At 36.4% G+C, this 13,412-nt stretch overlaps 1 protein-coding gene across 2 annotated transcripts in view; it reads right to left on the reverse strand.

Annotated features, from left to right (window-relative positions):
* JMY (junction mediating and regulatory protein, p53 cofactor) overlaps positions 1-13,412 on the reverse strand; it is a 73,093-nt gene that overhangs the window by 15,457 nt on the left and 44,224 nt on the right. For both annotated transcript variants that reach the window (XM_055699005.1, XM_055699004.1), the window contains 3 exons: positions 10,290-10,455; positions 6,701-6,888; positions 404-490 (listed from right to left, as the gene is read on the reverse strand). In XM_055699005.1, coding sequence (XP_055554980.1) covers positions 404-490; positions 6,701-6,888; positions 10,290-10,455 — 441 coding nt within the window. The remainder of the gene's footprint in view (positions 1-403; positions 491-6,700; positions 6,889-10,289; positions 10,456-13,412) is intronic.

A 13,412-nucleotide genomic window follows, 5' to 3' on the forward strand; every position in this document is an offset into this window, starting at 1 on the left:
GACTTTTCTAGAAAGACGAAAAATAACAAACAGGCTTATTAAGATTCAAGAATAAAAACGTATGTCTTCCTTCTCATTTCAGTGTGTCTGATGCTGTACCCAGATGTCCAGAATCACCTATGTGAATGTGATAAACTGCATGCAGCTTAACCCTCGCAGTCATCACTTACGACTGTGAACCTAGCATTAAAGAACTGTTCTATCTGCTTGGGTTCAATCTCATCCTAACACAAACACGTATTTCCCCTTACCAGCATAGTATGATACAGAAATTCATGGTGCGAAGGCCAGGGCTACACACCATCTTTTTTAAAACAGCTGTCACTCTGAATACTCTCCTAATTAATGTACGATGAGGAATGCAAGCTATTAACTAAAGGCTAAACTCAACAGCGGAACTTACTAGCTGAACAGCGTGGTGCGTTTTGTATTCTTCCTCACTCTGGTGACGCTGCTGGATCTTTTCATTATGCTTTGCGATACAGATCTCCTGTAGCAACATAAAATGTTATCTATAAAATATGAATTTCAAATATCGATTTACAGAGTAAAATGTCATATTTAGGAAACAGCAGTAAGCATTAGAAAAATAAAAATTACAAAGCCTATCTCAGACAAACTAATTTAACCAAGCTAATTTAAGTTAAAGTAAAATCACAAAATAAGAACAAAACCAATCCAGACAAACCCAAACCCATTACTTCTGTCAAAAGAATGTACACAAGTAACAGTTGTTTGATAAGTGTATTCTACAATACCGTTATGAAAGTGGCAACAAACACCGATTTGCCAAATACTTCATAAAAACCTTGCATAACTCCATGCATTTATATACATGGATAATAACTAACTCTCAAATACACCACGTATTTCTGTTTATGCAACTAGACAGCTTTCCATTTACAACTGTCAGTTCATCTTTTGCACATACAATCTGCAAGCATAAACATTAATAAAGTTGTTACAATTTTATGCATGCACAAGCAGGTTCACTTATTATACCAAGCTCATGTCTGTAATGTCTGGTTTAAAAACAAGCACTTATTACATTGCTTGCAAATAAGAAGTTAAAACAAATCAAAATAGGCCACATTACAATAGATTACAAGAAACAGGATGACACTCAAACTTCAGGTAATATAAAAAGAACTGAATTAAATCTCAGTTACAAAGAAAAGGTATGTGTAGGAATTCAGGGTAGCGACAAGACAGACAAGTTCATAGGACAATAGTGAGGGCCAGGAAATCAGACAGTATGGGCCACAAAATTAGGCTCAGTACACACAGCACGCAGAACTATAACCAAGTCAGCCGTGTAGTCAGAAACAGAACTCACGGCTGTGTAAAAGGGGCAGTGTTAGGAAGCAGTCTGGAGTGTGACTGCAGCCAGAACGCTGAAGCAATGGGCTTCCCAGGCATCATACTGCATGGAGCCAGACAGGAGCTTTGCCATTGACAGCAATGCTTGGAGCAGCTGATGGAGTTATCAGCCATCAAGCAAGCCACTACAGTAGTGGCAAAAAGATACAAAAACAAGGAGCGGAGGGATAAAAAAAGTCCACAGTTTTGGACACTTGGAAATGGCAGAAAAACCTACTATCTCCTACAAGCAGGTTATGGGACATACTGAAACCACATAAAAAGTCAGCCAGTGCTCCTGTACAGGGCAGTAAAACCATCAATGCTGCTACCGTATACAGATAACTGGCAAAAGCATGAAAGTTTCTGTGGAAACAGTGGCCCAGCTTCATCAGAGGTATATATATATATATATATATAGCTAAACATGGCTGGGATTTACGTTCGTTTGTGGGGTTTTTCTTCCATGGTGAAAAGAGTTTAATTAAAACAATGGAAAAGTTAATTCATTTAATTTGTAACTGCAAAAGTACAAACTACCTCATTTCTGCATTTCAAGGCACAATACCGTCAGAATATTGTTAGAGAATCTGAAACACTATTTGTAATACTGATTTACCTTGACACTTTATTTTCTACTTATGTGTTAAGTTTGATTAGAAGTCTTCTAAACTAATGAGGAATATATGTAATGAGATATAAAGAAGTATTATAAAATAATGAGAAAATGTATGTTTGGTTTGGTTTTTTTGACATGTCTCATAAAAAACTGGGGGGCACATGTCTATGAAATGTTTTCTCTTTAGCACCAGTATTTAAATCTTTCTGATTAAGAGCAATAATGAAAGATACTTTAAGCACTGCTTAAGAGCAATTAAGCACATGAAGAGGATAAATCAGAGCAAAACATATCTGGTGCTGACTTTGTACTAATAAACAACACACTTGAATTTAATTAGGAAAAAAAAAGTTGCCATTTTATAGGGACAAATGCTGGATTTTACTTGTAGACAAGACTAAGTGACTACAAACAAAGGATGAACAAAAAAACAGCCAGGTGGCAGCATTAAAGAAAACGATCTGGGTGATTATGAAAGATGACAAGTTGACCATAAAAGAACAAACTCCTGCAAAAAAAGAAAACATCATAATTGGGTGTATGAGCAGGAATACAGCCTGCTGAACATGTGAAGTAGTCCCCTGAGGCTTCTCAGCACTGGGAAAGCAGGAGCACTACATCCAGTGAGAGCCACTCCTCAAGAAAGATGCTGACCAACTGTATGGAACTCAACAAGATTATTGAGAGGTAACGCCAATTTCTCTTAACTACCTGACCAATTTCACAGTATCAAATAGTACTTCTATTAAAAAGACAAAAAGGGAGAGCTGAGGAACCATTCAACCCTTGTCACTGGATAAACTACCACATTTAGGACTAGTAATACAAAATACAGATCTACATTAGTATTGTATTTAACTAGTTCCAGTAAGCATTACTTTCACATTGAAAAGCATCAAAATTGTTAGCTTCTCATTAGGTAAGCTCAGTATGTACAGAAACTGTATTTTGCTATAAGCATTCAGTGTAGTTGTGTCCTTACATTGTTGCAGTAATAATAGTAACGATAATCAAGCATACCGAGTAACCCTGTGCCAGCTGTCAGTACATCTACATAACGCCTGTTTTGGCACGGGCTACGCTTCAAACTGTAGGCTTGCAAAGTAGTGAAGATGCCCTAATAAATGGACACAACAGCATATGAGGAAGCTTCTTAGATCAAAGCACACATTATAAACATACCCCAAACAGCTTCACCAACCAGTTGCTTCTCCCAGTCTGTTCATAAGGAACGCTCTTCCTGGATATAAAATAATTCAATTTTTTCACAAGTCTGTTTTTCCAAAGATGTTTTCTAGACACCTTCTACACTAACTTTTTCACCTTGACTCTTTGCTATACATCTAGCTCCCTAATGAAACAGCTGCTTAGTCCGTATGGTAACCTAATTAATACTACGTGCCGCCAGCAGGGGGTACACTGGGATAACAATAGTGACATCCCGCATGAAGTATCTGTAACTAGCTTTCAAGAAGTAAGAAAAATAGTGAGACCACTGTTAAAAATCCTGGGTTTTAGTAACTCACTCACTACGATAAAAACAAAGGAACATCAGGAAATGACCGTTTAACAAATGCAAATAGGTTTATATTAAAAAAAATGAGAATGGAGTTTATGCTCATGGTAGTACAGTGAAAGAACATCAACTTCTGTAAAACCACACACAAAAAAATTCTGGCTCAGTCAGAATCACAACTGAATGAGGTTTCTAAGGAACCTTTAGCAAACGTTTGTAATAAAGGTTTAGTACAATTATTTGACATCATTAAAAAATAAAAGCATCAACTTCAAAAACAGGTAAGTAATTTCTGAAAAACAAAACAGACTATAGTCACAGAAGCTTGTATTTATATTATGTATACTCTTACTATATATAAACCGATTCCTCTTCACTGCATTATCTTCTCAACAGAAAAGATTTTCAAACACCCAGATGATGAAATTAGCTCCTCCAAAAAATAAAAACCAATGATAGAGAATTATTGCCTATTGTTTTTTTAATCATTATATCTGCTGCCAGGAAAGGAGGCATTCTCCTAAGGGAATCTTCAGTTGCCAAAATCCTAATAACAAGCAAGGACTGTAATTTCTAAATATATCACAGGACTGTGATATACATTACTTAATGCACAGCTTGCATTTTGTTTTCAGCTACAGAATTACAAAGTAAAAAAAAATAGGAAAACAAAAAAACCCCTCACCAAAACCTCACCCAACCCAGTCCAAAACACACCCACTTGTTTACAGGTCTGTTTTAAGATACTTTGCTGAAACAAGCATGGTCAGAAACACCATCTAAAAAGCATTAAACAGACTCCCATCTCAGTTCAACAGTAAATGTTTCTTAATTGACAGAGACAAACTTTGAGAAAGATTTACCACACAGCACATACTTTCAAATGCACCCTGAAAAACACATTCTCTTCCTCCCTTAGCATTCGGTCATCACTGTGCTCATTCCCATCATCTAGAGACTGTTCTTGCATCCCATCTGTATGTTTGCTCTGCACACTTAACTTAAAACTGCAAACTCCTCAGAGCAAGACTTTTTCCTCCCAGTTTTGTGAAGTACAGCTACCCACATCAGGCACTATAAATAGTGTTCATTAACAATGTTTTGCAACATCACTAGAATGGTCTCTCAAGATACAAAGCTTGTTTATGTTTGAATCAAAGCCACAAGAATCTTGATTTTCAGGTAATTACTGGTAAGCTTAGTGGGGCTCTATGTTATTTAGCAGTACTAAGGGCAGCTACAGTAAATGCCTCTAACATAAACAGCCATCAAAATAGCTATGTTCTTTTCTGCCCAGCGAGTGCCGCACAATGGCACACAACAGATTCTGCCTATTCTTTTTGCTCAAATAAAAATCTTTGATTTCCCCCTGCAAGTTTAAATACAAGTTATTTCAATCTGTGATTTCTTTAGAAGCTGAAAGCTAAGTATCTCACTGCAGCACTCAACTGCAAATAGTGTTACGCTAGGCAATGAAATTAGTAGAGCTGGAACTAGTTCTGAGTGTGCTGTGATGTCCATGCTGTGACATCCAGCAGTGAGGTTCCACATTGAGACACTACCTCAAGTCCTAAAAGCAGTACAGCCACATTCTTCCAGCAAAATGTTGAGCATACGTGACTATATAATTCCCACACACAGATCCAGACAAGCAATACTACCCTATACAACTCTCCATCATGTCTCAGTGCACAAGTAGGCATGCTGCAACTAGTGTGTTACAGCCTAGAACCAATTCCTTCAGCTTCAACAAGGTATTTTATCATAGCATAACCTTGAAACAAATGAGCCAATTGAAGGTGACTACTTAATTATACAGAGAACTCTACTCCTGCTTCATGGTTGCTTCTCAGACTTGGTAACTCCCACAAGTTAAGTAGGGAACAGCAACCAGGCTGTTGCTTTTAAACAGGTTTGTCTCCCCCAAGATACCAGCAGTGCCTTTTCATATTCAGGAGAAAACAGTGTATAACTATTATAATGTAGCCTATGGTAATTAGCACAGCATGAGAGATAGGATCTATCCCTTGAAGCAACTAGGCACTAGGATGCCCAGCTTCTTGATACTTTTTCTTTTTACAAGCTCATGGAAAACAAACTCAGTAACTGAGCAAACTAGTTCCCATAACTGGATAATAAGAGACATTTCTTTTATAATAATTTATTTGCAGTCTTCTCCATATTGTGTCAATCAGAGACAGGACAGTGACTGAAGAAATATAAAAAATCCAAAATATAAAATGTTATCAACCGTTTTGTTTGCTCTGTCATGCTTCAGATTCAGGTACAGGAATAGATTATTAGTTATGAAGGGGAGGCAAAACCTGAGGGCTGTACCCTTAATCTACTACAACTGTTTCTACAAAAGGGTCATCCCCCACATCAAGGGAAATGACTGGCAACAAAAAACCAACCCTTGATCCCAGTCTAGAACAAGGTCTCATCCGAGACTTCTGCATAGCCTTATAGTATGTGTCAGAAACCTATTTTATAACAAGTATCACAATGCACTCTCAAAATTTGATCTATTCTACTCATTATGCTATCTCACTAACTAATAATGCATATCGATGTAACCACAAACTGCTACGGAACAATAAACAAGTAATTCTGGAAAAAAGGAATGAGCATATTTACATACACACAATACACAATTTCAAAATATTAGCTATATTAAAAGAATTTTCTGCACAACATCCCAACCATGTAACGCATGAAGAAGGAAAGTGGTCCTAAATAGCACGCCTAGATTTACGAATCAGAATATATACTGGATTTTATATCTATCTGCTGAATACAGAGTATCCATGACACATGACGTAAGTTTAAAAGGATGAGGTAAGGGAATGAAAACAGAACTTTGAGAAAACACCCTTAAAAATTCTCTTCTGCAAACAAAACTACTCTTTGTAAAAACACACACTCTAGCATGCACTTTCCACATGAAAGTATTCTGATTAGTTAACAGAAACAAGCTTATTTGTTGACTTCAAAGTAATTAAAGGTTTATGTAAAGGGAAATAATCTTAAATATATCTATTTAATAAAACGAGCTATTGTATTTGGTACTCTGTATAACAACTTTTAATAAGTAGCAAATACAATCCATGAAAATTCTGGGATATCTGGAAGTTGTACCTGAAATGAAACCTTTTGAAATTTTATTAAATTGCTAATTATGCTAAAAATTTGCAATTTAATACTACCTTCTTATTTCTGAGGTAGGCTTTCTTGGCTGAAATACGTCCACGCCTTGCTTCCAGCTGGCGGATTTTTTGTTGTAACTTTTGCAGCTCCTCTTTTTGCAAGTGTATAGATGTTGCCATATCCTCTTTTTCAAGCATGGCTTCCATACTTTCGTAAGTGTCATAATATACCACTTCATCTCTCTTCTCTGTTTTCAAAATGTCAGCAATGAAAAAGTCAAATCAATAGTTTGTATTTGATTAACATTTTGTTTTGTTCAACAACCACCCTCCCACTGAGTTGCAAGATTTAATGTAGAAGAATGCTGTAGTCCTTTCAGAGGACTAACAAAAATCAAAAGGTCAGAGGAAAAGCACTAAACAGCAGAGCACTGTAGGGTTTTAAAGTTCCTATGAAGAACATAAATCAACACCAATGAAGCACAGCCTGGTATTCAGGTAAGTTCAGAGCATTAAAAAACAAATATAACTGTAAATGTACACTTGCGTCTGTAGCCTAACTTGATCACAATGTTCATGCATGCCTTTGGGTCTCTTAAGTAACACAAAGGACCCGTGATGTGCAGTAATACCTTCCAGTCTTCACTACAAAGTTCAGGATATACAGACTCTTTAAGTCTTTGGCATGAGAGACTTCTGCCACCAAAGAACCGACTACTACTAACTGACTATTAATCTAATGGAAAGGAAATCAGCCAACAAAACACCAAAAATCCTATCTTATTGGATTTTTGACCTCCCAGTCACTGCTTCCGCTCAGAGGCAACAGAGGGAGGGTAACTTCAAGGCAATCCTTCAGAGCATTACAGGTCTGGATGTGAGGTCATTACTAATAGTTTTATCAACACTCGTGATTTTTAGCCTCCTGATTGAAGCGTTCAGTGTAACGCTGAGCTCATCTCTGAATGCTGCCTTCTCATCTCTTGCCAAGAAGGAAAGAGTGATGATTATAATCCTTGCAGAATTTGCAGCAGCAAAGGCCTCTTGTTCCTTATTTCATTGGCATACCAGGTAGGATATTTTTGTAATACACCAAGAGGAATATGCATTACTGCTGTGTGAACCCGGCAAATACAGCTGGCATCACTGTTGAATGTCTACTCTGCAGTAACATCAAACCTTCCCATTTTAACTTCAACTTACTCTCAGCAAGACTGTAACTTCCTCCTACCTCTGCTACTAGATTACTTGGCGAGAGGGGCAAGGTCTTCTTCAGTACACTGTCTATTTTAAAAGCTGCTGTCACTTCATGTTATTTGTGTGTACAGTCTCTGCTGCAACCAAAATTGTCATGCTAATTCCAATTCAGCAAAAGACATAGCAGAATCAGAAAAGAAAGCACAGCACTATATTAAATTCAAAATAAAAACTAATAAAACCGGATCTACTAGTCTTTACCTCAGTGCTCACTTAAAAAAACCAAACAACCCAAACTCCCAAAAAACCCATGAAGTTTCATCCATACGTAAAACTGCCAAGTCACTAAAATCCACCGCGAGACATCAGTGAGTAAAAATAAGACTTATGGCTAACAACAATTACATTTTGCCAGCACTTACAAAATGGGAGAATTTACACACAAATTTTTAGAACACTTTCAAACAGCAAAAGACAGGAATTTACAAGTGCATCCCCCACAAAACCATCTTACAAGGATGTATAAATAGTTTGTGTGGATAGGATAAGACCCTTTAGTACTCTAACCTAATAAATTCACCTTTTGTGAATTTCAGTGGAGGTATTTTCTTAATGAGATCAAAAAACTACTACTGTTGTTCATAATTTGACAATTTATTATCACCTCATACTTTTCAGATCCTATTTTTTTTTTAAAAATTCAGTGCTGAATTTACAAGAGAAAATGTTTTTATTCTAGCTTACAGCCCACAGGCAGCCAAATCAAATCATGCTCTCAAAAACTTCTGTTAGGACTTCATTAGCAGTACTGCTGATGTCCTTCAAATCCAAACAGGATGCAAAACTCTTACGTATCTCTGCAGAGCCTATACAGTCAAAGAGTAAAGAATAGCAACAACCTCTACAAGTCACTAAGACACACGTATTTCAAGTCATACAGATATGCACAACTAAAAGGCTATTAATTTACTGACTGTTAAGTACACTTTGAAAAGGAAACAAAACAGAAGATGCAATAGACCATGCCTTTCTCTTTACCAGCACAGGAAACAACACATGCTAAAAGAACACTGTATGTTTTAGATGCTTTCATTCAGATTCACTGCTGAACAGTATTGAAGAGATGCAGCCACTTCAGTGTCACATTCTTCATGTTAATTGATCTATCCCCTCCACCTAAGTGAAGCGTGAAGAGTTAATTTCATCCTTTGAACAAAATTCCCACACATTTAAGAACTGTATTTTTCATTTTCTGTCCTAAAGATACTAACTGAGAGCTGCTGGAAAACAGTAATTCCTTCTAACATAACAGCTGCCTTTAATGGTCTTTATTTTGGGTCAGGTTGTAGGGCTGGGTTGTGGGTTTTTTGAGATTTCTAGAGAAGACATCAGTGATAAGTTTTAATGGCCTAAACTGTTTTTACAGCAAACAATTTCCAAGGACCCTTAGGTTTTACTGTCACTACATCAAAGAGGAAGGATTTTGCTACACAGTCCTCAGCCTCCTGTTCAAGGGATTTCCTTTGGTCTGCAGGTAAGCACATCATACTGTGACTTCTGTACCAAAATTAAATGTCTGATTTCCCAAATACAAAGACTAATTATCTCCAAAGCACTAACTAGCTCTCCACTGAGGGCATCCAGTCAAAGCTGCACATTTCTTTTAAGTCACTTATAGCGTTTTCAATCCTCATGTTCCATACATGCTGTTACAGTTGTTGCCATCACAAACCTAAAAAGGACATTCATGTAGCACTGAGAAGAATCCATGATACCTATGTTCTCTCTTTTTCCAGAGAGAACTCACAATACGATCCAGATTTAAATCTCTTAAGTGACTTTTCTATCCATAACAAAATTTGCTGTGCAAGCTCTATGCACTGAGCAGTAAAACAGAGCTTGTATGAATAAAAACTACAGAAAGGTCCAAAGGACATATTCAAAAATGCTGTATGATGTACCTGTACCATTTCATAGTCTGTAGGCACACAAGGTATACTATACATTCTAGAAACAGGAGGTTTACATTGCTGCTTTAGATCAGTGAAATGGCAATACAGTAAGCTTCAAAAGTTTAACTGAAGGACTGCAATTTGCAAGAATGCCTTTTGAAAACAAATAACTTCAAATAAATTAATACCAATGCAAATTTTTAGTGACACAAGTCCAGTCATTAAGGCATTTCCTCCTCCCTGAATTTCCAAAACTTACATAGTATCTTACACACTTATTTCCAAACACAGGCAATAAGAACCAGACAAAACCTTCCGTATATGTAAGTATATGGCTTATGATCAGGTGCAAATTTTAAGTTAACAGTACTTTTATTAGAAAATCCAGCTAGTCACATAATAAAGAATCTGTTCTCATTTAATTCCCACAGGCTTCACTAAACTCTTAGGAACAGAATTAGCTTTTACAGATTATGACTTAATTAAAACGCATAAAGCACCTGACATCAGTCTTCTGATACTTTCAAGTTGTGCTGTCAGCAGCAGCTCTTCACATTTCAAGATCTCAAACTGCACTTCATATAATTGAAGCTGTAGATCATAATAATCAGCTTCTAACTGGTCCAAATGGGCTATGGCTTCAGTACCACCTTTCAGGCTCTGCATCTAAATGCAAAGAGAAAACAAAACAAAACATACATGACTCCAGGGTAATGAGAAGAACAAAAACCACAGACTTTATGATTACAGCTAAATAAAGTCCAGTACACTAAACGTGACATGCTAAAATTGAACACATCGAAGATAGGTTTTGATCAGCCACATGCTTTCTAATGTCTTTAATATCTGACATTTTTTCCTATATGGCAATGAAAGAAATCCATAGCATTGTATTACACTTTGTGACTATCACAGTGACAAGTCATGTAGCACAGTGTGAAACATCCCTACCACTCTTTTACTCTGCTACTTGATTCACTTGAAGATACATAATGAAATTAGAATTTTCTTGCCTTCAGTCCAGATAGTCTAAAAAGTTTTTCACAACGAGCCTCTAGAAACCTAGTTAAAACTGTCATTAAAGCTGAACTGAGGAAAAAATAAGAAAGGTGGTAGAAACATGCACTGATCCCTCTTGCAGTGACAACTGAGGAGTTATATATATATATACACACACACATATATATAAGCACTTGTGTCATACATTTGGCATAGAAAAGTGAAGCAAGACATAACCAAAGGGAACTCAAATCATCCTTTCATTCAGCCAAAAAATCTAGCCACTCAGGCCACATTTAAGAAATAACAACATGTAAGGGGATCTTGTGTGCTGTCTCACTTTGGAGGGAATTAAAAGCCATGCAGCTCTACAACCTGCACGCAGAAAAGTTTGGGCTACTTCCAAGTTCTCAAACTGCTCAAAAAAATGTCTCTCTGATAGTTTCTCTCAGATAGTGGATGAAAGTAATTGTAAATTTTACTTGAGATTTGTGATCTATCTACTTTACCATTCTGATGAAATGTCATCCAGTTTCTGTATTACAGGCATTCAATCATTAAAAGGGGATAGCTACCAAGGAAACTATGTATTTCAAAAAAAAAAAAGATTTGCTAGTATGTTTTTACACTATGGTGGTTTCTTCACGGTGTAAAACTGTATCTCTAATGAATACCCAGAAACAGGTTTCCTCAGTTGTTTCTCACACATGTTTAAATGTAACTGTACTAAAACAGAAAATTATCTGTACTGAATTAAACCTAAGGTCCATCTTACCCAATAACCTGTTTCAGACAAAGGTTAACTGCAAATATCCAGGAAGATGAAACAGTAGACAGAGCAGTGATACTTCCCTAAAATATCTCACCAGCTTCCAGCACCCTGTGCAGCAGAGCTTCAGCCACAGTGCTGCCTTTTATACAAAACCGACTACTGGATTATACTTCATAAATATGTTCTACCCCCTTTTTTATAGCATGTATGCTTTTACACCTGCATCATTATCCATTGACAGCGATTTCACAGCTCAGTTAAACACTAAGGAAACAGTTCTGTATATTACACTTATTTCTATCTAAGATTGACAAAAGACCTGTGAATCAATTCTTGTAACATTTATTTTAAAAATTTCTTCTACTATACTGTATATTTACTGAACGCATTTTTTGTGTATCAACTCTTAGCCTGAAAGACTCAGTAAGTCCTTAAGCAATTTCATAAATCTTAAAATCAGTAACATCTACGTTTCAGTCCAGTGTGACACCAAAATATCTTGTATGCCAATTTTTCACTCTGCATTCATGTTAAGTTACTAATTGTGACCAGAACAGTAAATGATATAAGGATGGAATATTTGGAGTGAATTAGAGGCTATTTTCAAGACAAAAGGACTGATTCTCTTGAACGTTGCAGTTTTTCCACATGAGAGGGATAATGTTCATTGCTCATTTGGTTTTTTGAATTTTGTTTAAAATTAAGGCAATGTAATTTGAACTTCTACCACAACTAAGAACTTCTGATTTGTCAGTGAACTGAAATTCACACAGTTATACTTATTTTTTCTTTAAAAAAATATATATTCCCTAACTTAACCCCATAGACTTTGTATAAAGACTGAATAGACATAAATAGGTCATCTTCAAACATATCGGCTTACGAAGTTATAGCAGCTCAGTATTTCACTCAACTACACTGCTGTCTGCCTGATAAAGGACCTGTGCGACAACTGAATCTTAGCCCTACAAACACACATCACAGATGCTGCAGACCAGACAACCTAGTCTGTTTTAGGGGCACAGCACCACTGTATTTGTTTTCAGGTGCAACAGCAAGGGAAAATTAGTATCACTGTATGGTTCTCAGGCAGATACCCTAGCTACATAATAGCCCCTCATGAAAAAGAAAAATTAGGACCTCTAATTTCAACCATTTATGTTGAAATTTTATGTGAGATACTATATTATGTGTGATAATTCAAAACAGTATCACCACTCGGGAAAATTTCAGCATTTTTTCTTAAAAAATTTAAAGTGGTTCAGTTCTTAATCTCACAAGTTGCTATCTGCAAGTAATTTGCTGCACCCTCGGTAGTTCTCATGCTGATCAACACAGCAAAATAAACATGAAGATCTTCAACATGAGAGAACGTTACAGGAAAGAAATATTATGCAGTTGGACAAAGAAGTAGAACTGCGGAGATCCAAGTTCAATTTCCTGCTATACCACAATTTCCTGCATTAACTAAAGCAAATAATTTATTCTCTCTGGGCCTTACAGGCTTTGTTATGTCATTCATACCAAGTGAAGAAACTTAAGCAGAAACTTAAGTTTCTTAATAGTTCTAAGACAGAAACATATCATCTGTAAACCCCTATGTTGTTAATAAGATATGAGTTAGAAGAGAAAGCCTCTGACAAGAACTTGAACACACATACTAAAGGGATAGATGACGGAATTAACTGAAAAATAGCCAAACGTGGAATACAGAAGCGAGTGCCATCAAATCTAGCTTTCTATCACCATGGAATGCTTACAGACAAATCTAAAGTGAACCTTTTTCATAAATGGAGTTCTTAAAAAAATGTCCATGTTGTTATTGTTCTTATTTTGCTTTTCTAAAAATAAA

Source organism: Falco cherrug, chromosome Z (genome assembly GCF_023634085.1).
Source record: "Falco cherrug isolate bFalChe1 chromosome Z, bFalChe1.pri, whole genome shotgun sequence".
NCBI lineage: Eukaryota > Metazoa > Chordata > Aves > Falconiformes > Falconidae > Falco > Falco cherrug.